Consider the following 24,190-nt stretch of genomic DNA (forward strand, 5'->3'; position numbering starts at 1 on the left):
AGAGGACACACACACACACATAGAGGACACACACATAGAGGACACACACACACACATAGAGGACACACACACATAGAGGACACACACACATAGAGGACACACACACACACATAGAGGACACACACACACACACACACATAGAGGACACACACACACACACATAGAGGACACACACACACACACAGAGAGGACACACACACACACACAGAGAGGACACACACACAGAGAGGACACACACACATAGAGGACACACACACACACATAGAGGACACACACACACACATAGAGGACACACACACACATAGAGGACACACACACACACACACATAGAGGACACACACACACACACAGAGAGGACACACACACACACACACAGAGAGGACACACACACACACACACATAGAGGACACACACACACACACATAGAGGACACACACACACACACAGAGGACACACACACAGAGGACACACACACACACAGAGGACACACACACACACAGAGGACACACACACACACAGAGGACACACACACACACAGAGGGCACCACACACACAGAGGACACCACACACACAGAGGACACCACACACACAGAGGACACCACACACACAGAGGACACCACACACACGGACGGACGGACGGACACACACACACGGAGGACACACACACACGGAGGACACACACACACGGAGGACACACACACACGGAGGACACACACACACGGAGGACACACACACACGGAGGACACACACACACGGAGGACACACACACACGGAGGACACACACACACGGAGGACACACACACACGGAGGAGACAAACGCACACACGGAGGAGACACGCGCACACACGGAGGAGACACGCGCACACACGGAGGAGACACGCGCACACACGGAGGAGACAAACGCACACACGGAGGAGACAAACGCGCACACACGGAGGAGACACGCGCACACACACATAGAGGACACACATAGAGGACACACACACACACATAGAGGACACACACACACACATAGAGGACACACACACACACATAGAGGACACACACACACACACATAGAGGACACACACACACACACATAGAGGACACACACACACACACATAGAGGACACACACACACACACACATAGAGGACACACACACACACACACACACACACACATAGAGAACACACACACACACACACATAGAGGACACACACACACACATAGAGGACACACACACACACACATAGAGGACACACATACATAGAGGACACACACACACACATACATAGAGGACACACACACATACATAGAGGACACACACACACACATAGAGGACACACACACACACATAGAGGACACACACACACACACACATAGAGGACACACACACACATACATAGAGGACACACACACACACACACACATAGAGGACACACACACACACACACACATAGAGGACACACACACACACACAGAGGACACACACACACACACATAGAGGACACACACACACACATAGAGGACAGACACACACACACACATAGAGGACACACACATAGAGGACACACACACACACACACACATAGAGGACACACACACACACACAGAGAGGACACACACACACACACAGAGAGGACACACACACACACACATAGAGGACACACAAACACACACACACAGAGAGGACACACACACACACACACAGAGAACACACACACACAGAGAGGACACACACACACACACACACACAGAGGACACACACACACACACACACAGAGAGGACACACACACACACACAGAGAGGACACACACACACACACAGAGAGAGGACACACACACAGAGAGGACACACACACACACACACAGAGAGAGGACACACACAGAGAGAGGACACACACACACACACACACAGAGAGGACACACACACACACACAGAGGACACACACAGAGAGGACACACACACACACACACACACACATAGAGGACACACACACACACACAGAGAGGACACACACACAGAGAGGACACACACACACACACAGAGAGGACACACACACACACACAGAGAGGACACACACACACACAGAGAGGACACACACACACACACACATAGAGGACACACACACACACAACACAGAGGACACACACAGAGAGGACACACACACACAGAGGACACACACACACAGAGAGGACACACACACACACAGAGAGGACACACACAGAGAGGACACACACACACACACACATAGAGGACACACACACACACACATAGAGGACACACACACACACACACACATAGAGGACACACACACACACAGAGGACACACACACACACACAGAGAGAGAGGACACACACACACACAGAGAGAGAGGACACACACACACATAGAGGACACACACACACACACATAGAGGACACACACACACACACATAGAGGACACACACACACACATAGAGGACACACACACACACACATAGAGGACACACACACACACATAGAGGACACACACACACACACACACACACATAGAGGACACACACACACATAGAGGACACACACACACATAGAGGACACACACACACACACACATAGAGCACACACACACACACACACAGAGAGGACACACACACACACACACACACAGAGAGGACACACACACACACATAGAGGACACACACACACACATAGAGGACACACACACACACATAGAGGACACACATACACATAGAGGACACACACACACACATAGAGGACACACACACACACATAGAGGACACACACACACACATAGAGGACACACACACATAGAGGACACACGCACACATAGAGGACACACACACACACACACACACACATAGAGGACACACACACACACACACATAGAGGACACACACACACACACATAGAGGACACACAGACACACAGAGGACACACACACACACACACACACACATAGAGGACACACACACACACACATAGAGGACACACACACACACATAGAGGACACACACACACACATAGAGGACACACACACACACACACACATAGAGGACACACACACACACACACATAGAGGACACACACACACACATAGAGGACACACACACACACATAGAGGACACACACACACACATAGAGGACACACACACACACACAGAGAGGACACACACACACACAGAGAGGACACACACACACACAGAGAGGACACACACACATAGAGGACACACACACACACAGAGAGGACACACACACACACACAGAGAGGACACACACACACACACACACACATAGAGGACACACACACACACACACACATAGAGGACACACACACACACACATAGAGGACACACACACACACACACACAGACAGGACACACGAGTGGGGCGCGTTTCATTGGCTCATGCTGTACACCATGTGATGGATGTTCCATGTATCAGGACACTTCTCGTATCAAGTTGTGGCAAAGTACTAGGCAATACCCAGCTCGGCCTCACACTCCGACCTCTGACCTGTGACTGTCTCTGCCACAGCACGTAGTGGAGGTGCTGGGCCTGCTCTCAGACGAGGTGGAGACGGATGACGTAGGACCAGGGGAGAACCTGAAGATCCGACTCAAAGGCATCGAGGAGGAGGAAATCCTGCCCGGCTTCATCCTGTGCACCCCGGACAACCTGTGCCACTCCGGGCGGGTTTTTGACGCTCAGGTTTGAACCAAGAAACACCTCATTGTTTCATGCAGCTTTATATTCTCTACATTTGCCCCCAAATATCACAACTCCTCATATTCAAGGCCATTTTGACTGCGCTCGTGTCCAGGTTTTTCATTAGAAGCTTTTACTGACCAATGGCTGCGCTGTGTGTCTCATGTTTGGCTGTTCCCTGTGTGCACTTTAACTGCTCACATAAATTGCCCTTGATTAATCTGTGACTCGTATCAAAGCATGGTTACCATGACAGAACCACGCTGCAAAGTATTTAGCCAATGAAGTAATCAGTTACCGATATACTTTTTAAGGATCAGATTGTATTTTCATTCAAAACACGTGTTTCCTGTGTCGGTGGACCGGTCGTGTAAAGGCTTTCTCACCAATCTGACCTCATTTCAATGCAGCAGGTTGTAAACTGCAGACCCGTATATCTCATGTCCGTGTGTCTTTGTGCTTTGTGTTCAGCCGCGTCTAGATTCACTTCTGCATTAGCCTCATTTCTCTGTGAATATGAGTCTGATTGTAATAAAACGTTTCCTTGGACAGTGACCACTGTCCACTGACGTCTTCTTCCACTGTGTCAAGTGCTTGCGCTTGCTGCTAGAGTGCCCCCGTTTTCCCGTAAAACTATAAATTAGACGCACCGTTGTAATGAGCGCAGGGTTCAAAGCTTGGAGAAAAGCAGAGGCTTAAAGTCCAAAAAGCTCCAGTCCTAAACGTGTTTAAGGACTGGTTTAGGACTTTAGGAGCTCATAGATCACTGGATTATTTCAGCTTCTGACAAAGACTGCTGAAGTGACTGCAGCACATATGCTAAATATGCCCTATGACCTCCTCCATAGTCCTGAGCTCTGAGAGCATCCTTCACACTGAAAACACTTGCTTTAGTTGCTCTTTAGGTAGAGGCTCTACACGGCTCTACGTCTCTACACTGCTGTGCCATTAGCATCACTGTTAAGTGATGCTAATGGCACAGCAGTGTAGAGACGTCCTGCTTTTAAATGGGGAAACTGGGAGGTGCTTCTGAGGAGCTATGAGCAGTGGGAGGGGCCCCGCTATCTGAAACTATTTTAAGCCCTAAATGTAAGTCCTATCTGCAATAGGTGGTGTAAGCCCTCATTCGCCCCTCAGGGAGGGAACTGCAGCAGATGGCCCAATACAGAGTTCTTAGGGTAACAAAGAAGATACATTTCAGGCAAAATTCAAAACTGTGTCAATAAAATAAACAAGGCTCTTATCTGGAGGCTCCGCCCGGTGGGTGGGACTTCCTCAGAATAGATCCACAGATTGAGAATGACTTTTGGCTGACGATCAAAGTCTGTTTGTTTTTTAAGAGTGTCCATTTTATTTGCAATAGACAATTGCTTATGGCTTGGATACTTTTTTCCAATCAGCAAAGATTTTCTTCCATTATTCTTGTATTGAGAGTCCAACTAAAATGAACATGTGAATGGCATATAGACTATGCAGCAAAATAAAATGCACTTGTGAGAACATTTGAGTGAAGGTGTTGTGTTTGTTTCAGATCGTCATCATCGAGCACAAGTCCATCATCTGTCCAGGGTATAACGCAGTGCTGCACGTGCACACCTGCATCGAGGAGGTGGAAATCACGGTGAGGCACGAGCACCACCATGACACTGCCTGTTCTCCAAGAACCTCCTGAAGGACTAGGACTAATGAATTGTCAAATTAGGAAATTGAAATGGTTGAAACTTTATTTAATATGTAGAGTGTAACCGGTGTGTAGAGGCACGTGTGCAGCTGTGAATGCCACGTAACTCTGATCAACTCCAGCTTCTGAGTAGGAATTCTGACTAGTACGATTGTTCCAGTGAGTTTACAAGTCAGAACTGCAAATATCTGAACGCACCATCAAACACTTTCAACTGTGAAAGTGCATCTATATTTGATTTAGTTCACTTTATATCTGAGGGCAGGTACTGTTCATGTAGTATTATGGAAAATATACAGTGCCTGACCAAAAAAAAGTGGCCACTTAATATTAACTAGGCAAACGGGTCATCTCCGGCTGCAAGTAATGAATGACCTTTCACTATTTAAACCCGACTGATGCAGTGGTCACTCCCTCCATCAATGCAGTGGTCACTCCCTCCATCAATGCAGTGGTCACTCCCTCCATCAATGCAGTGGTCACTCCCTCCATCAATGCAGTGGTCACTCCCTCCATCAATGCAGTGGTCACTCCCTCCATCAATGCAGTGGTCACGCCCTCCATCAATGCAGTGGTCACTCCCTCCATCAATGCAAGATCTGAGAGGAATAATGAGGCAGGAGAGAGAAGCATCTTTGAACATTGCACAAGTTCCTTCAGCATTGATGACAGCACATTTCGAGCGTGGCACTTTTAACATTGCTGGGTTTATTTGGACACACATGGTTCACAATGACACATTTGCAGCTGCACAAACAAGTCCATGTACATTTGAACGTCCACCAAGTGTCCATCAAGTCAATGAGAAAAATGTGTGGTCCGGCAGTGGGTGTGGTCCAGCAGTAGATCAAGCCTAACTCGGAACACGGAAGTCAGAATTCCACAAGTTTTTGGTTTTGTTTTTGGTCAAAATTCTTTATTACAAAACTTTTATAACGGACAATAAACAGTTTCCACAAGTTAATATACGGAATCAGGAAGAAACTGTGACTGAATCTGAATCCAACATGGCGGCGACTGAGACCGGTCCCTTCATTGCATTAGTCTGTTCCACTTCACACATAGTATAGTCTGCTCAAAGACAGTGTTTGACCATAAAATAAATAACTCTAAATTGTTGTATTCGTTGGGAGACGAAGGGGAAAACAATCTTAATCTATAAGTATATAAAAAAGTTTGATCCTGCAATAACTTTGAGTGCGAGTCGAACACAGGATCTCGAGCGCCGCACGCCGTGTTTTTAACCGCTGGGACAACAAATCTGAAGATTCTACGCTGCAAGACAGGAAATGTACCTCGCATGTGATCTGGACCACCACGAGGGCCGCCATATTGGATTCTGTAACTTCCGAATTCTGACTTCCGTGAGTTAGGAGTGTCTGATCTAGTGCCGAGCGTCCAGCAGTGTGTGTTGTAGTGAGTGTCAGTTGGACCCGTGCTCTGTGTCCACAGGCCTTGTGCTGTCTGGTGGACAAAAAGACGGGAGAGAAGAGCAGCACGCGGCCGCGCTTCGTCAAACAGGACCAAGTGTGCATCGCCCGGCTGCGCACGGCCGGCACCATCTGCCTCGAGACCTTCAAGGACTTCCCTCAGATGGGCCGCTTCACCCTGCGGGACGAAGGTGAGCGATGCACCTAGCTGTAACTGCAGGGGCCCCAAACCAAGGGTTTCTGAACCGTGCCCAAGTCATTTTCTCCTGTCCTGCACCGTTCTGTGACACAGGGTTAAAGCGTCTGTTAGCGCCTCATGCTAATGGCCTCGTGACAAACCTTTATACGCCGCCGTCTGTGATTGTCCCTGGGTTAGATCATAGTTCAGCAGGAATGGATAAAAGTGAGAAGATACGTTCTTATTGGACGCAGACGGTGTGCAGCGGTCTGAATTTCTCAAGATTCTACAGAGATAAAACAAATTTAGCCTACTCCTGTACAAGGAGTCAGGTGCTCCAGATTTAAAGGTGATATAGCTAAAGTGTGTGATGGTCCTGTGAGGGGCCCTGATGGTCCCTGCCATGGCATATCACAATTCTGTTGTTCCTAAATAAAGTCATAAACATTGTAAGTTGGTGTTTGGGCCACATCATCTGTTTGAAAGGGCCTTCTAACCTCTGATTATCTGGAGGTTTAGTAGTGGAGAATGTCAGCGCTGAGTGTTGTGTTTGTGGTTCTCCTCAGGAAAGACCATAGCCATCGGGAAGGTGCTGAAGCTGATAACAGACCGAGACTGATGGCCCTGCAGGATCTCCTGATGTTCTCCTGCTGGTTCTTCTGCTGAAGAGACACAGGAGCTGGTCCGAGCGCCGTCCTCTGCGTCAGAGACCAGACAAACTCACGGAAAATCCAACCCGTTTTTACCAGACCAAGAACAAGTCCACACGAGTCGGCTTTCTCATATTGAGAGCTCAGCTATGCCATTCACACAAACACATTACATTTCCAATTTCTTCCATCTTTTTGTGCTATCATACATGACCCTGACCTACGGTAGTTGTATCTGCGGTCAGATGTGGACCAGAGCTTTGCTTGGAGAATGATTTTGAGCGGTAAATTCCAGAAGAATGTTTTGAATCCCTGTGAGACCGGAGCGTCTCCATTTGCTTTGACCCACTTTGGTTTGTGTGGCGTTCAGCTCGAGCGTGTGCAAATGTTATTAAAGCAACAACTATGACAATAAACGTCTAACATTGTGAACCAGGCCTACATTTACTGTCTTTACCCAGGTGTTCAACTGTAGGCCAGCAGGGGGGGCAAGTGCACCACTGCAGGCCTGTCCACTGCTCCAGAGGTGTCTCCATGTGTAAACCATGTTCTAATCATGCCCCCTCTGCTCAGAAGTGACCTGTCCACTTTGGTTTTGTCTGCACAGAAATAATATGAAATAAATGTGAATAAGACCCATATGTGTTGGTCTTAAACACAACTGCCTCTGTCCTCTAAATCCAACCAGCTGTTGTGTGTTGGTCACTCCAGTGTCCCGTGGGAGTGGCAGAAGCTGTGGCCCGGGTCAGTGCAGACACCTGATCCCGGGGCTTCAGGTGAACCCTCCCCCCGGCACAGGCCCCTCCTCCGGCCTCACCTGCCGCAGGTCGGCCTCTGTGTCGTGCGCACTGGAGCGCGGTATGGAGCCGGTGTACCGGGGCCTGGGCCGCTGCGCCTGCTGCTTCTGGCTCGCGGTGGTGTTTGACGTGCTGGGGCTCCTGGTGCTGCTCCTGGGGGTCTTTGTGAACGTGTTCTTCTACGACCTGCTCATCTACGCGGGCGCCATCCTCATCTTCCTCAGCCTGGTGTGGTGGGTCTTCTGGTACTCGGGGAACATCGAGGTTCCTCCGGCCGAGCTGCAGGACGACGTGGGGCTGCAGCCGAAGAAGCGCGGCGGCGGCGGCGGCGGCGGCGCGCTAGGCGCGCTGGGGGGCGCGGTGCGCCGCGTGTCCAGCCGCGTGTCCGGCACCGTGCGGGCGTCGTTCAGGAGGAGCGGCCGCGCGCACGAGCCGACAGCACGGCAGGCAGCACCGGGGTGTGTTGGCATGGAAACGGTGACAACGAAGCGCGAGCGCGCCACAGACGCGGCCCACATGAGCGCAGGTGAGCGCGTGTCTGACGTGACCGCACAGTGAACGGTCCTGCGTTTAAGTGACCACTGAATGATGAAGCTCAGCAGTGTTGAGGGCCCCGCTGGCCCCTGTGGCCCTCTAAAGACTGCCACACTGCTTCCTCCTCCGGCGTTATCTCTGTTAATCATTCACAGCGTTTCAACACTTTCGGAACACTGGACTCTTTAGTTTAGCCTCATATATTTGTTGGGCAGGGGCGCGGGGCAGGTGCAGGGGCGCGGGGCAGGTGCAGGGGCGCGGGTGTAGTCTTGAAGAGGTATGTTTATTAATCTGTTCATGTTCCAGTCTAGTTTATCATTGAACACATTTGTCATAAAGCGTGTCCCGGGCTGGTTCAGGCCGGACAGCACATGACGGGACGTCACACAGACGGTTTGGTGAATAGTCCCGGTGGAAAATATTTAATATTTATATTAATAAAGTGGTACTTTTGAATAAGAATAATAAAATGCAGCAGCAGCAGCAGCTTTAACTCAAAGTATCTTGTGACAATATTTGGCTGCTGCATGTTTTGTTTTGATCTTTAATGAACCAGAACATTTGGGAGTTTGTCTTCTTTTGAACAAATTATAAATGATGAAGACAGCAGGTTTAAAATGTTGGTGATAATGGGTTTTGTTTTGTAAATGTCGGCTCATTATTCAAAGATGGAATGAAAACTTCAATTCAAATAACAAACCTTACTCTATTTTTATTAAGAGTCAAATAACTTTCCTGGGATGTTTTTGTAAGTTATTGTTTTTTTTATTATACTTCTTTGTCTAATTATGGGACAAATAATCTTATCTTAATTATGAAATGAGTCATTTGCAGATATGACACGCGCAGTGAAAGGACTAGAATAATCTGTTTTATGTAAATGTGACACATTACGTCGTATAGAACAGCACCCAGGATCTAAAACTCTGAATCTGAAACTCTAAGATGTTGTAAATTGCATTCTGGTTTTTGACGTGACAGAATGACCAAAAGTTCTGTCATTTAAGGTTCAAACACAAGTCTATGAGTTCCTCTCGGCCCCTCTGAACTCCGCAGGGGATGGGCCCCGTGTTTTAAGTCACAGATTTGTCGCGAGTCCTGTGACCCTGCCCCACACCTGTGACCCTGCCCCACACCTGTGACCCTGCCCCACACCTGTGACCCTGCCCCACACCTGGGACCCTGCCCCACACCTGGGACCCCACACCCGTGGCACTCTGATGGTTGTAGTTCTATGGATCAGGACCCTTGTACACTGGACTGTTCAGGAAAGGGCACGTGTCCTGTTATATATGTATATATCACTTTGTATTGTATGGATTACTGTCTGTGTCCACTGACCCGTGATCTGGGGTTGCAGAGTCCTGACCGAGTCCTGAGTCCTGACCGAGTCCTGGTTCCTGGTTCCTGGTTCTCTGTTCCTGGTTCCTGGTGCTGAGTCCTGGTCCTCTGTATCCACACTGTTCATCTCATTGCCTTAGTATTTTGCTGACGTTTGTTTTTATAATAAATTGAAGATGTTATTTTAACTCGTGTCCAGTCTAAATCTAAAGTCTAGTTCTGGTTTATAACTGGCTTATTATGGGAATAGCTTTTAAGTGCTGTTTTATTCCACAAGCTGGTTTAGACCCGTCTGCTTCACCACAGCTGCTTCAGGGAAACTCCGAGGCTCAGTTTGCATTAGGCCTGGATTTATGAGGTCAAAGTCGAGTCATATCATTTAATGAGTGAACAAACCATTCAAACGCTTGTTGCCAGACGGCCCGACATTATCACGTGTTTTACTGCTCACAAATACTGCAGATTACAGAGGTGAATAAAGCGCTGCACTGGACTTTGCAGCTCAAAGATCTTCTGCAGTGGAAACAGAACAAACGGTCTTGTGAAAGAACTTGTGGCAGAGAAAACAAAGGCATAGAAACCACAGAAAGAACCAGACCAAAGTGATCTAGATTTTAGTTTCATTTGTTTTCTCTTTGTCACATTGTTCGTTCTGTGTTTTATATCAATCAATATATTTTGTCAATGCATTTATTTTGTCTTTACAATATCATAAGACGGGCTTTATACTACTTGTTTGGTGTATGTGTTAAATATGTATCATAGTTTTACATCGGAGAACGTTCCAGAACATCCACATCAGTTTATTCTTTAATGAGCCACGTGTTTCCTTCAATTATTCAGTAAAAATATTCAGTTTATGGTCAAATCATGATTGTAAGAGTTTTACATTGTGGCCCATTTGACCTGAAATCAGCAAAGTTGAGCCACATGAGGTAAAATGAGCCAGTGACTGAATCTGATGCTGAATGAAAGAACAAAGTAAAAGTACTCTGGACTGTCCTTGTTTCACTTTGAGTCTGGACAGTGCAGGACGAGTCAAATCTGTGCTTTTGTTTTCCTGTAAATGGGAGTTCATGGACCAGAGGGAGATCAGGTCAAATGCTGCTGAAATGATTCATGCAGATATTGTCTGACAGCGACAGCCAAAATGTACTTGGAAATTGAGTTTTGGAAATACTGTAACTCCAGGGGCACAGTGACCGGGGCGGTGTGACAGGTGTAGTGTGACAGGTGTAGTGTGACAGGTGTAGTGTGACGGGGCGGTTTGACAGGTGTAGTGTGACAGGGGCGGTGTGACAGGGGCCACACGCACCCAGAACCACACACTGTTGACTGCAGGTCTTGGCTGTCACAGGCTGTCACAGGCTGCCACAGGCTGCCACAGGCTGGTTCAGACTGCCACAGGCTGTCACAGGCTGTCACAGGCTGGTACAGACTGTCACAGACTGTCACAGGCTGTCACAGGCTGTCACAGGCTGTCACAGGCTGCCACAGGCTGGTACAGACTGCCACAGGCTGTCACAGGCTGTCACAGGCTGGTACAGACTGTCACAGACTGTCACAGGCTGTCACAGGCTGTCACAGGCTGCCACAGGCTGGTACAGACTGCCACAGGCTGTCACAGGCTGTCACAGGCTGTCACAGGCTGTCACAGACTGGTACAGGCTGTCACAGGCTGTCACAGGCTGTCACAGGCTGTCACAGGCTGCCACAGGCTGGTTCAGACTGCCACAGGCTGTCACAGGCTGTCACAGGCTGGTACAGACTGTCACAGACTGTCACAGGCTGTCACAGGCTGTCACAGGCTGTCACAGGCTGCCACAGGCTGGTACAGACTGCCACAGGCTGTCACAGGCTGTCACAGGCTGGTACAGACTGTCACAGACTGTCACAGGCTGTCACAGGCTGTCACAGGCTGCCACAGGCTGGTACAGACTGCCACAGGCTGTCACAGGCTGTCACAGGCTGGTACAGACTGCCACAGGCTGTCACAGGCTGTCACAGGCTGGTAAAGACTGTCACAGGCTGTCACAGGCTGTCACAGGCTGTCACAGGCTGTCACAGGCTGGTACAGACTCTCACAGGCTGTCACAGGCTGTCACAGGCTGTCACAGACTGTCACAGGCTGTCACAGGCTGTCACAGGCTGTCACAGACTGTCACAGATTGTCACAGGCTGTCACAGGCTGTCACAGGCTGGTACAGACTGTCACAGGCTGGTACAGACTGTCACAGGCTGTCACAGGCTGGTACAGACTGTCACAGGCTGTCACAGGCTGGTACAGACTGTCACAGGCTGGTACAGGCTGTGACAGGCTGGTACAGACTGTCACAGGCTGTCACAGGCTGGTACAGACTGTCACAGGCTGTCACAGGCTGTCACAGGCTGTCACAGGCTGCCACAGGCTGGTACAGACTGCCACAGGCTGTCACAGGCTGTCACAGGCTGGTACAGACTGTCACAGACTGTCACAGGCTGTCACAGGCTGTCACAGGCTGCCACAGGCTGGTACAGACTGCCACAGGCTGTCACAGGCTGTCACAGGCTGGTAAAGACTGTCACAGGCTGTCACAGGCTGTCACAGGCTGTCACAGGCTGTCACAGACTGTCACAGGCTGTCACAGGCTGTCACAGGCTGTCACAGACTGTCACAGATTGTCACAGGCTGTCACAGGCTGTCACAGGCTGGTACAGACTGTCACAGGCTGGTACAGACTGTCACAGGCTGTCACAGGCTGTCACAGGCTGGTACAGACTGTCACAGGCTGTCACAGGCTGGTACAGACTGTCACAGGCTGGTACAGGCTGTGACAGGCTGGTACAGACTGTCACAGGCTGTCACAGGCTGGTACAGACTGTCACAGGCTGTCACAGGCTGGTACAGATTGTCACAGGCTGGTACAGGCTGTCACAGGCTGTCACAGGCTGGTACAGACTGTCACAGGCTGGTACAGGCTGTCACAGGCTGGTACAGACTGTCACAGACTGGTACAGGCTGTCACAGGCTGTCACAGGCTGTCACAGACTGGTACAGGCTGTCACAGGCTGTCACAGGCTGTCACAGGCTGGTATAGACTGTCACAGGCTGGTACAGACTGTCACAGGCTGTCACAGGCTGTCACAGGCTGTCACAGGCTGTCACAGACTGTCACAGACTGGTACAGGCTGTCACAGGCTGTCACAGACTGTCACAGACTGGTACAGGCTGTCACAGGCTGTCACAGGCTGGTACAGACTGTCACAGGCTGGTACAGGCTGTCACAGGCTGTCACAGACTGTCACAGACTGTCACAGACTGGTACAGGCTGTCACAGGCTGTCACAGGCTGTCACAGGCTGGTATAGACTGTCACAGGCTGGTACAGACTGTGACAGGCTGGTACAGGCTGTCACAGGCTGTCACAGGCTGTCACAGGCTGTCACAGACTGTCACAGACTGGTACAGGCTGTCACAGGCTGTCACAGGCTGGTACAGACTGTCACAGGCTGGTACAGGCTGTCACAGGCTGTCACAGGCTGTCACAGGCTGGTACAGGCTGGTACAGACTGTCACAGGCTGGTACAGACTGTCACAGGCTGGTACAGGCTGTCACAGACTGTCACAGGCTGTCACAGGCTGGTACAGGCTGGTGCAGGCTGTCACAGGCTGTCACAGACTGTCACAGACTGGTACAGGCTGGTACAGGCTGTCACAGGCTGGTACAGACTGTCACAGTCTGTCACAGGCTGTCACAGGCTGTCACAGGCTGGTACAGGCTGTCACAGGCTGGTACAGACTGTCACAGGCTGTCACAGGCTGTCACAGGCTGGTACAGACTTTCACAGGCTGGTACAGGCTGTCACAGGCTGTCACAGGCTGGTACAGACTTTCACAGGCTGGTACAGACTGTCACAGGCTGTCACAGGCTGGTACAGACTGTCACAGGCTGTCACAGGCTGGTACAGACTGTCACAGGCTGTCACAGGCTGGTACAGACTGTCACAGACTGTCACAGGCTGGTACAGGCTGTCACAGGCTGTCACAGGCTGTCACAGGCTGTCACAGGCTGCCACAGACTGGTACAGGCTGTCACAGACTGTCACAGACTGGTACAGGCTGGTACAGGCTGTCACAGGCTGGTACAGGCTGTCACAGGCTGTCACAGGCTGGTACAGACTGTCACAGGCTGGTACAGGCTGTCACAGACTGTCACAGACTGGTACAGGCTGTCACAGGCTGGTATAGACTGTCACAGGCTGGTACAGACTGTCACAGGCTGGTACAGGCTGTCACAGGCTGTCACAGGCTGTCACAGGCTGTCACAGACTGTCACAGACTGGTACAGGCTGTCACAGGCTGTCACAGGCTGGTACAGACTGTCACAGGCTGGTACAGGCTGTCACAAGCTGTCACAGGCTGTCACAGGCTGGTACAGGCTGGTACAGACTGTCACAGGCTGGTACAGACTGTCACAGGCTGGTACAGGCTGTCACAGACTGTCACAGGCTGTCACAGGCTGGTACAGGCTGGTGCAGGCTGTCACAGGCTGTCACAGACTGTCACAGACTGGTACAGGCTGGTACAGGCTGTCACAGGCTGGTACAGACTGTCACAGTCTGTCACAGGCTGTCACAGGCTGTCACAGGCTGGTACAGGCTGTCACAGGCTGGTACAGACTGTCACAGGCTGTCACAGGCTGTCACAGGCTGGTACAGACTTTCACAGGCTGGTACAGGCTGTCACAGGCTGTCACAGGCTGGTACAGACTTTCACAGGCTGGTACAGGCTGGTACAGACTGTCACAGGCTGGTACAGACTGTCACAGGCTGTCACAGGCTGGTACAGACTGTCACAGGCTGTCACAGGCTGGTACAGACTGTCACAGACTGTCACAGGCTGGTACAGGCTGTCACAGGCTGTCACAGGCTGTCACAGGCTGTCACAGACTGTCACAGACTGTCACAGACTGGTACAGGCTGTCACAGGCTGGTACATGCTGTCACAGACTGTCACAGGCTGGTACAGGCTGTCACAGGCTGGTACAGGCTGGTACAGACTGTCACAGGCTGTCACAGGCTGGTACAGGCTGTCACAGGCTGTCACAGGCTGTCACAGGCTGGTACAGGCTGTCACAGGCTGTCACAGGCTGTCACAGGCTGTCACAGGCTGGTACAGACTGTCACAGGCTGTCACAGGCTGGTACAGACTGTCACAGACTGTCACAGGCTGGTACAGGCTGTCACAGGCTGTCACAGGCTGTCACAGGCTGTCACAGGCTGCCACAGACTGGTACAGGCTGTCACAGACTGTCACAGACTGGTACAGGCTGGTAAAGGCTGTCACAGGCTGGTACAGGCTGTCACAGGCTGTCACAGGCTGGTACAGACTGTCACAGGCTGGTACAGGCTGTCACAGACTGTCACAGGCTGGTACAGGCTGTCACAGGCTGTCACAGGCTGTCACAGGCTGTCACAGACTGTCACAGACTGTCACAGACTGGTACAGGCTGTCACAGGCTGGTACATGCTGTCACAGACTGTCACAGGCTGGTACAGGCTGTCACAGGCTGGTACAGGCTGGTACAGACTGTCACAGGCTGTCACAGGCTGGTACAGGCTGTCACAGGCTGTCACAGGCTGTCACAGGCTGGTACAGGCTGTCACAGGCTGTCACAGGCTGTCACAGGCTGTCACAGGCTGGTACAGACTGTCACAGGCTGTCACAGGCTGGTACAGACTGTCACAGACTGTCACAGGCTGGTACAGGCTGTCACAGGCTGTCACAGGCTGTCACAGGCTGTCACAGGCTGCCACAGACTGGTACAGGCTGTCACAGACTGTCACAGACTGGTACAGGCTGGTACAGGCTGTCACAGGCTGGTACAGGCTGTCACAGGCTGTCACAGGCTGGTACAGACTGTCACAGGCTGGTACAGGCTGTCACAGACTGTCACAGACTGGTACAGGCTGTCACAGGCTGGTATAGACTGTCACAGGCTGGTACAGACTGTCACAGACTGTCACAGACTGGTACAGGCTGTCACAGGCTGGTACATGCTGTCACAGACTGTCACAGGCTGGTACAGGCTGTCACAGGCTGGTACAGGCTGGTACAGACTGTCACAGGCTGTCACAGGCTGGTACAGGCTGTCACAGGCTGTCACAGGCTGTCACAGGCTGGTACAGGCTGTCACAGGCTGTCACAGGCTGTCACAGGCTGTCACAGGCTGGTACAGACTGTCACAGGCTGTCACAGGCTGGTACAGACTGTCACAGACTGTCACAGGCTGGTACAGGCTGTCACAGGCTGTCACAGGCTGTCACAGGCTGTCACAGGCTGCCACAGACTGGTACAGGCTGTCACAGACTGTCACAGACTGGTACAGGCTGGTACAGGCTGTCACAGGCTGGTACAGGCTGTCACAGGCTGTCACAGGCTGGTACAGACTGTCACAGGCTGGTACAGGCTGTCACAGACTGTGACAGACTGGTACAGGCTGTCACAGGCTGGTATAGACTGTCACAGGCTGGTACAGACTGTCACAGGCTGGTACAGGCTGTCACAGGCTGTCACAGGCTGTCACAGGCTGTCACAGACTGTCACAGACTGGTACAGGCTGTCACAGGCTGTCACAGGCTGGTACAGACTGTCACAGGCTGGTACAGGCTGTCACAAGCTGTCACAGGCTGTCACAGGCTGGTACAGGCTGGTACAGACTGTCACAGGCTGGTACAGACTGTCACAGGCTGGTACAGGCTGTCACAGACTGTCACAGGCTGTCACAGGCTGGTACAGGCTGGTGCAGGCTGTCACAGGCTGTCACAGACTGTCACAGACTGGTACAGGCTGGTACAGGCTGTCACAGGCTGGTACAGACTGTCACAGTCTGTCACAGGCTGTCACAGGCTGTCACAGGCTGGTACAGGCTGGTACAGACTGTCACAGGCTGTCACAGGCTGTCACAGGCTGGTACAGACTTTCACAGGCTGGTACAGGCTGTCACAGGCTGTCACAGGCTGGTACAGACTTTCACAGGCTGGTACAGGCTGGTACAGACTGTCACAGGCTGGTACAGACTGTCACAGGCTGTCACAGGCTGGTACAGACTGTCACAGGCTGTCACAGGCTGGTACAGACTGTCACAGACTGTCACAGGCTGGTACAGGCTGTCACAGGCTGTCACAGGCTGTCACAGGCTGTCACAGACTGTCACAGACTGTCACAGACTGGTACAGGCTGTCACAGGCTGGTACATGCTGTCACAGACTGTCACAGGCTGGTACAGGCTGTCACAGGCTGGTACAGGCTGGTACAGACTGTCACAGGCTGTCACAGGCTGGTACAGGCTGTCACAGGCTGTCACAGGCTGTCACAGGCTGGTACAGACTGTCACAGGCTGGTACAGGCTGTCACAGACTGTCACAGACTGGTACAGGCTGTCACAGGCTGGTACAGGCTGTCACAGGCTGTCACAGGCTGGTACAGACTGTCACAGGCTGGTACAGGCTGTCACAGACTGTCACAGACTGGTACAGGCTGTCACAGGCTGGTACAGGCTGGTACATACTGTCACAGGCTGTCACAGACTGTCACAGGCTGTCACAGGCTGTCACAGGCTGGTACAGACTGTCACAGGCTGTCACCAGACTGTCACAGGCTGTCACAGACTGTCACAGACTGGTACAGGCTGTCACAGGCTGTCACAGGCTGGTACAGACTGTCACAGGCTTGTACAGGCTGTCACAGGCTGTCACAGGCTGTCACAGGCTGTCACAGGCTGGTACAGACTGTCACAGGCTGGTACAGACTGTCACAGGCTGTCACCAGACTGTCACAGGCTGTCACAGACTGTCACAGACTGGTACAGGCTGTCACAGGCTTGTACAGGCTGTCACAGGCTGTCACAGGCTGTCACAGGCTGTCACAGACTGTAACAGACTGGTACAGGCTGTCACAGGCTGTCACAGGCTTGTACAGGCTGTCACAGGCTGTCACAGGCTGGTACAGACTGTCACAGACTGGTACAGGCTGTCACAGGCTGGTACAGACTGTCACAGGCTGGTACAGACTGTCACAGGCTTGTACAGGCTGTCACAGGCTGTCACAGGCTGTCACAGGCTGGTACAGACTGTCACAGGCTGGTACAGACTGTCACAGGCTGGTACAGACTGTCACAGGCTTGTACAGGCTGTCACAGGCTGTCACAGGCTGTCACAGGCTGGTACAGACTGTCACAGACTGTCACAGGCTGGTACAGACTGTCACAGGCTGGTACAGACTGTCACAGACTGTCACAGGCTGTACCAGCCTGTGACAGTCTGTACCAGGCTGCACCTTCTGCTTTAGGCCACACCAGTGATGACATAGTCTGAGGTCACAACATTCAGAGTCAGTTACATTTACTTCTTCTTCTTCTCTGAAATCTACAGTGACAAAACACAAGTGTTTCTTATTCTTCAGAAAAGATGAGTTTTCTCTCATTTTGTGCTGCTCCTTTGAAAATGGAGGATGTGGTTCATTCTTTCATGTTTTGCCCTTCACATGACAGCGTCTTCTAATGATGAATCAGAAGTATGTATTGTATGTATGTAAGTAATAAAGTATGTATGAGTAACTGTAAGTATGTCATAATACGTGTGTATCTCAGAAACAAAAATGTTTTTCATCTATATTTCTAGCAATATAATCTCTCATAGCAATATTTGATTTGATCAGTTTGTAAATAAGCAGTAGCACATTGGATTATTGATGAAGCCCATGGTGTGTTCTAGTGTGGGCGGGGCCAGTTCAGTGTCTCTGACAGGATCAGGTACAACACCTGACTGACCTTTACCACACCTGACTGACCTTTACCACACCTGACTGACCTTTACCACAGCTGACAAACCACGCCCACAAGAAGGCTCAACTCCAGCCCTATGATCTCATCTCTTTGTACAACAAGTGTTATGTTCCTCACACAAGGATCTGAAGGTTCTGAAGGTTCTAAAGGTTCTAAAGGTTCTGAAGGTTCAGAAGGTTCTGAAGGTTCTAAAGGTTCTGAAGGTTCAGAAGGTTCTGAAGGTTCTGAAGGTTCTAAAGGTTCTGAAGGTTCAGAAGGTTCTGAAGGTTCTAAAGGTTCTGAAGGTTCAGAAGGTTCTAAAGGTTCTGAAGGTTCTGAAGGTTCTAAAGGTTCTGAAGGTTCTAAAGGTTCTGAAGGTTCTGAAGGTTCAGAAGGTTCTAAAGGTTCTGAAGGTTCTAAAGGTTCTGAAGGTTCTGAAGGTTCTAAAGGTTCTGAAGGTTCTGAAGGTTCAGAAGGTTCAGAAGGTTCTAAAGGTTCTGAAGGTTCTGAAGGTTCTGAAGGTTCAGAAGGTTCTAAGGCTCTGAAGGTTCTAAAGGTTCTAAAGGTTCTGAAGGTTCTGAAGGTTCTGAAGGTTCTGAAGGTTCAGAAGGTTCTAAGGCTCTGAAGGTTCTAAAGGTTCTAAAGGTTCTGAAGGTTCTGAAGGTTCTGAAGGTTCAGAAGGTTCTAAGGCTCTGAAGCATGAGCACACTGTCCACCTCCAAAAGAAAGAGCGCCCTCTGCTGGAGCCAGGAACACTTCACAAAGTTGTTCTCCGGCCTCTCTCACCAAAGCTTCAAACTGGTGGTGCAGTGGTTTGAGGTGTTGCACATGTGCAGTATTGTGGCTTTGCATAGGTGGGTAGAGTAGCCACAAATGAAAGTAAAGAGTAAAGCGTAAAGAGTCGTATTAGGAGTAGATCTAACTGTACAATATGTGAGTCGAGTAGGACTGTTACACTGTACAACATGTGAGTCGAGTAGGACTGTTACACTGTACAACATGTGAGTCGAGTAGGACTGTTACACTGTACAACATGTGAGTCGAGTAGGACTGTTACACTGTACAACATGTGAGTCGAGTAGGACTGTTACACTGTACAATATGTGAGTCGAGGAGGACTGTTACACTGTACAACATGTGAGTCGAGTAGGACTGTTACACTGTACAACATGTGAGTCGAGTAGGACTGTTACACTGTACAACATGTGAGTCGAGTAGGACTGTTACACTGTACAACATGTGAGTCGAGTAGGACTGTTACACTGTACAATATGTGAGTCGAGGAGGAGGACAAGTATAGAGTCAAACATGAATAAAAACATGTTCTTACTACATCATTAAGAACACATTTGGAGGATTGTTGACATAAATATAATTAAAACAGTAAAATATATGGTATAAAAGACACTTTACTACTAAAGTGTCTCGGGTTTAGGCCGGTAGTAGTAGTTAGGGCGCTTTTGGAGACAGAGAATTGGGGGAACTCGAGACATCAAAAGTTTGGGAAAAGAACTGAATATAATAGATTCCATGAATCTAACGCGTTACTCACAGCTCTGGACTTGAATGACCTGCAGTTTCAAAACAGTCCAGTAGATGTCGCTCTAAGACCACACACTTCAGGTAAAAGGAGCCACAGAAGTGGCTATTATGTGCTGAGCCTGAAGCAGCAGATAAACACACTTTAAAGGCACTTTAAACAGAAACTTTCATGGACCTTTGAGCAGATCAGAGACAAAGTCAGAGTGGCAGGCAGACTGGGACAGTCACATGGGACAGGACAAACAGAGGGAGTCACATGGGACAGGACAAACAGAGGGAGACACATGGGACAGGACAAACAGAGGGAGTCACATGGGACAGGACAAACAAAGGGAGACACATGGGACAGGACAAACAGAGGGAGACACATGGGACAGGACAAACAGAGGGAGTCACATGGGACAGGACAAACAGAGGGAGTCACATGGGACAGGACAAACAGAGGGAGACACATGGGACAGGACAAACAGAGGGAGTCACATGGGACAGGACAAACAAAGGGAGACACATGGGACAGGACAAACAAAGGGAGACACATGGGACAGGACAAACAAAGGGAGTCACAAGGGACAGGACAAACAGAGGGAGACACATGGGACAGGACAAACAGAGGGAGTCACATGGGACAGGACAAACAAAGGGAGACACATGGGACAGGACAAACAGAGGGAGACGTCTATACACGCTTCAGAAAACAGTTGGATCAGGACGGACAATCAGAGAAGCACCAAGGAAGAGAGGGTCATAACTCCCATCAGAACAGGACACAGCTTAAAGTCTTTACATTTAACAAACATCCAACAGGGTTTTGTGGCCAGTGTGTGAAGTAAACTCAATCACTTATTTGAAGTTTTCCAGTCAGGATTCAGAGCCCACCACAGCAGGGTTCAGAGCCCACCACAGCAGGGTTCAGATTCCACCACAGCAGGGTTCAGAGCCCACCACAGCAGGGTTCAGAGCCCACCACAGCAGGGTTCAGAGCCCACCACTGCAGGGTCCAGAGCCCACCACAGCAGGGTTCAGAGTCCACCACAGCAGGGTTTAGAGCCCACCACAGCAGGGTTCAGAGTCCACCACAGCAGGGTTCAGAGCCCACCACAGCAGGGTTCAGAGTCCACCACAGCAGGGTTCAGAGTCCACCACAGCAGGGTTCAGAGTCCACCACAGCAGGGTTCAGAGCCCACCACAGCAGGGTTCAGAGCCCACCACAGCAGGGTTTAGAGCCCGCCACAGCAGGGTTCAAAGCCCACCACAGCACTGAAACTGCACCAGTTAAAGTCCATTGTAGAAAAAGCTTCAGTTGTTTCATCTGGACTCAGTTAGAAAAAATAGACGTTTCGACTCTCATCCAAGAGTCATTGTCAATAAAAGAATTTAGATCGAGAACTCCGATATTAATACTGTTCTGTGGTAAGACCCGCCCATTGGGAGGAGCCTTCCTGAAGTAGAAAGAGTTGTTTGTTTCAACAGAAACTTAGCCTATTCAACCCTTTAATGAGCTATTAGTCTCCCCTTTCTCTTTGTGAGACCCTGGCTCACCCTGAGGACCTGATTAGCATTTAAATGACCTGGTCCTGGTCCTCTACCTCTCCAGGGGTTCAGAATACCATTATAGATACCAGGAAGATTGAATCTTTGCCCTCCGTTTCTGTTTAAAGAAGGTTTTTCTTTTTTTTTTTAACAAAAATAGCTTCCTTAACTCCTCTTTCAACTGCTTAAAACCTTTACCTCACCGTCTTCAAACGAGTGATTAGAGGCTTCAAGATGCAGATGCACGGCGCTCTGTGGTCCTGAACTCCAGTGTCTTCTGTGCTGATAGAGCCTCTTGTGCAGAGGCTGTTTAGTCTCACCTATGTAACGTTCTTTACAACTTTCTTCACTGCATTGGACAGAATAAACTACATTGCCCTGTTTTTGGGTCGGCAACTTGTCCTTAGGATGAACCAGTTTTTGTCTTAAAGTGTTTCCTGGTTTAAAATAAACAGGGACTTCGTGTTGTCTAAAAATTCTCTGAAGTTTTTCCGACAGGCCAGACACATAAGGGATAGAAACAAACTTCCTTCTCTGTTCAGTTTCCCTTTTGTCCTGCTTCTTGGTTCTCTTCACTCTGTTGAGAGCCCAAGAGGGGTAACCACAGGCTGAGAGGGCATTTCGGACATGTTTTTCCTCTTTCTTCTTGCCCTCTGAGCTGGTGGGCACACCTTGAGCTCTGTGTTGTAAGGTTCTGATCACCCCCAGCTTGTGCTGTAGTGGGTGGTTGGAACCAAAGAGCAGATACTGGTCCGTGTGTGTAGGTTTCCTATATACTTCTATTTGGAGTTTCCCGTCCTCTCCTCTGATCGTGGCACAATCAAGAAAGGCCAAGCGATTCTCCTTAGCGTCTTCTCTTGTAAACCTGATATGTGGGTCCACAGCATTGATGTGATCAGAGAAGGTTTCCAGCTCTTGTTTCTTGATTGTTACAAAAGTATCATCGACATAGTGAAGCCACAGTTTTGGGGCTATGCCTGAGAAGGAGGCCAGTGCCTTCGTCTCAAAGTGCTCCATGTACAGGTTGGCCACTATGGGAGAGACGGGCGAGCCCATGGCACAGCCATGAATCTGTCTGTAGATGGTTTGAAAGAGGAGTTAAGGAAGCTATTTTTGTTAAAAAAGAAAAACCTTCTTAAAACAGAAACGGAGGTCTAGGGTTCAATCTTCCTGGTATCTATAATGGTATACCGAACCCCTGGAGAGTTAGAGGACCAGTACCAGGACATTTAGATGCTAATCAGGTACTCAGGTTGGGTGAGCCAGGGTCTCACAAAGAGAAAGGGGAGACTAATAGCCCATTAAAGGGTTGAATAGGCTAAGTTTCTGTTGAAACAAACAACTCTTTCCTCTTCAGGAAGGCTCCTCCCAATGGGCTAGACTTAACACAGAATAGTATAAATATCGGAGTTCTCGACCTAAATTCTTTTATTGACAATGACTCTTGGATGAGAGTCGAAACGTCTATTTTTTCAAACTGAGTCCAGATGACTACAACTGAAGCTTTTTCTACTATGGAACACGCCTGGACGAATGAGGGATTACACCGACACTAGTTAAAGTCACAAACGATTTGTTATTAGCCGCTGACGATGGACTGGTCTCAATCCTGGTTCTGTTGGACCTCAGCGCAGTGTTTGACACCATCGACCACAACATTCTACTGCAGAGGTTAGAATGTGATGTAGGTGTTGGAGGAACAGCCCTCAGCTCGTTTAAATCCTATTTATCAGATTGGTACCAATTTGTTAATGTAAACCAGAGCTCCTCACATTGCTCTAAAGTAATTTACGGTGTGCCACAGGGGTCAGTACTCGGTCCAATTCTGTTTACTCTTATATGCTGCCATTAGGCAACATTATCAGAAAGCAAGGCATTAACTTCCACTGCTCTGCAGACGACACTCAGCTGTATTTATCAATGAAACCTGATCAGAGCGATCAAGTAGACAGACTTAGTGCTTGTGTGAAGGAGATAAAAACCTGGATGACACTTAAGTATCTGCTTATTAAA

The 24,190-nt window shown here is 49.8% G+C and overlaps 2 protein-coding genes across 2 annotated transcripts in view; both read left to right on the plus strand.

The window, feature by feature from the left end:
- gspt1l (G1 to S phase transition 1, like) overlaps positions 1-8,058 on the plus strand; it is a 33,592-nt gene extending 25,534 nt beyond the window's left edge. Inside the window, exons 11-14 of the mRNA XM_072442351.1 lie at positions 3,521-3,694; positions 5,223-5,312; positions 6,825-6,993; positions 7,547-8,058. Coding sequence (XP_072298452.1) covers positions 3,521-3,694; positions 5,223-5,312; positions 6,825-6,993; positions 7,547-7,599 — 486 coding nt within the window. The 3' untranslated portion in view covers positions 7,600-8,058. The remainder of the gene's footprint in view (positions 1-3,520; positions 3,695-5,222; positions 5,313-6,824; positions 6,994-7,546) is intronic.
- Positions 8,059-8,474: 416 nt separating this feature from the next.
- LOC140357563 (transmembrane protein 238) lies at positions 8,475-10,348 on the plus strand. The gene is made up of 2 exons (XM_072442088.1): positions 8,475-8,953; positions 10,322-10,348. The coding sequence occupies exons 1-2, from the start codon at positions 8,491-8,493 to the stop codon at positions 10,327-10,329; spliced, it is 471 nt and encodes a 156-aa protein (XP_072298189.1). The 5' UTR covers positions 8,475-8,490; the 3' UTR covers positions 10,330-10,348.
- The last annotated feature ends 13,842 nt before the right edge of the window (positions 10,349-24,190 follow it).

The sequence above is a fragment of the Eucyclogobius newberryi genome, unplaced genomic scaffold (genome assembly GCF_026437365.1).
Source record: "Eucyclogobius newberryi isolate DKJ021-1_F unplaced genomic scaffold, fEucNew1.0.hap1 SCAF_13, whole genome shotgun sequence".
Lineage (NCBI taxonomy): Eukaryota > Metazoa > Chordata > Actinopteri > Gobiiformes > Gobiidae > Eucyclogobius > Eucyclogobius newberryi.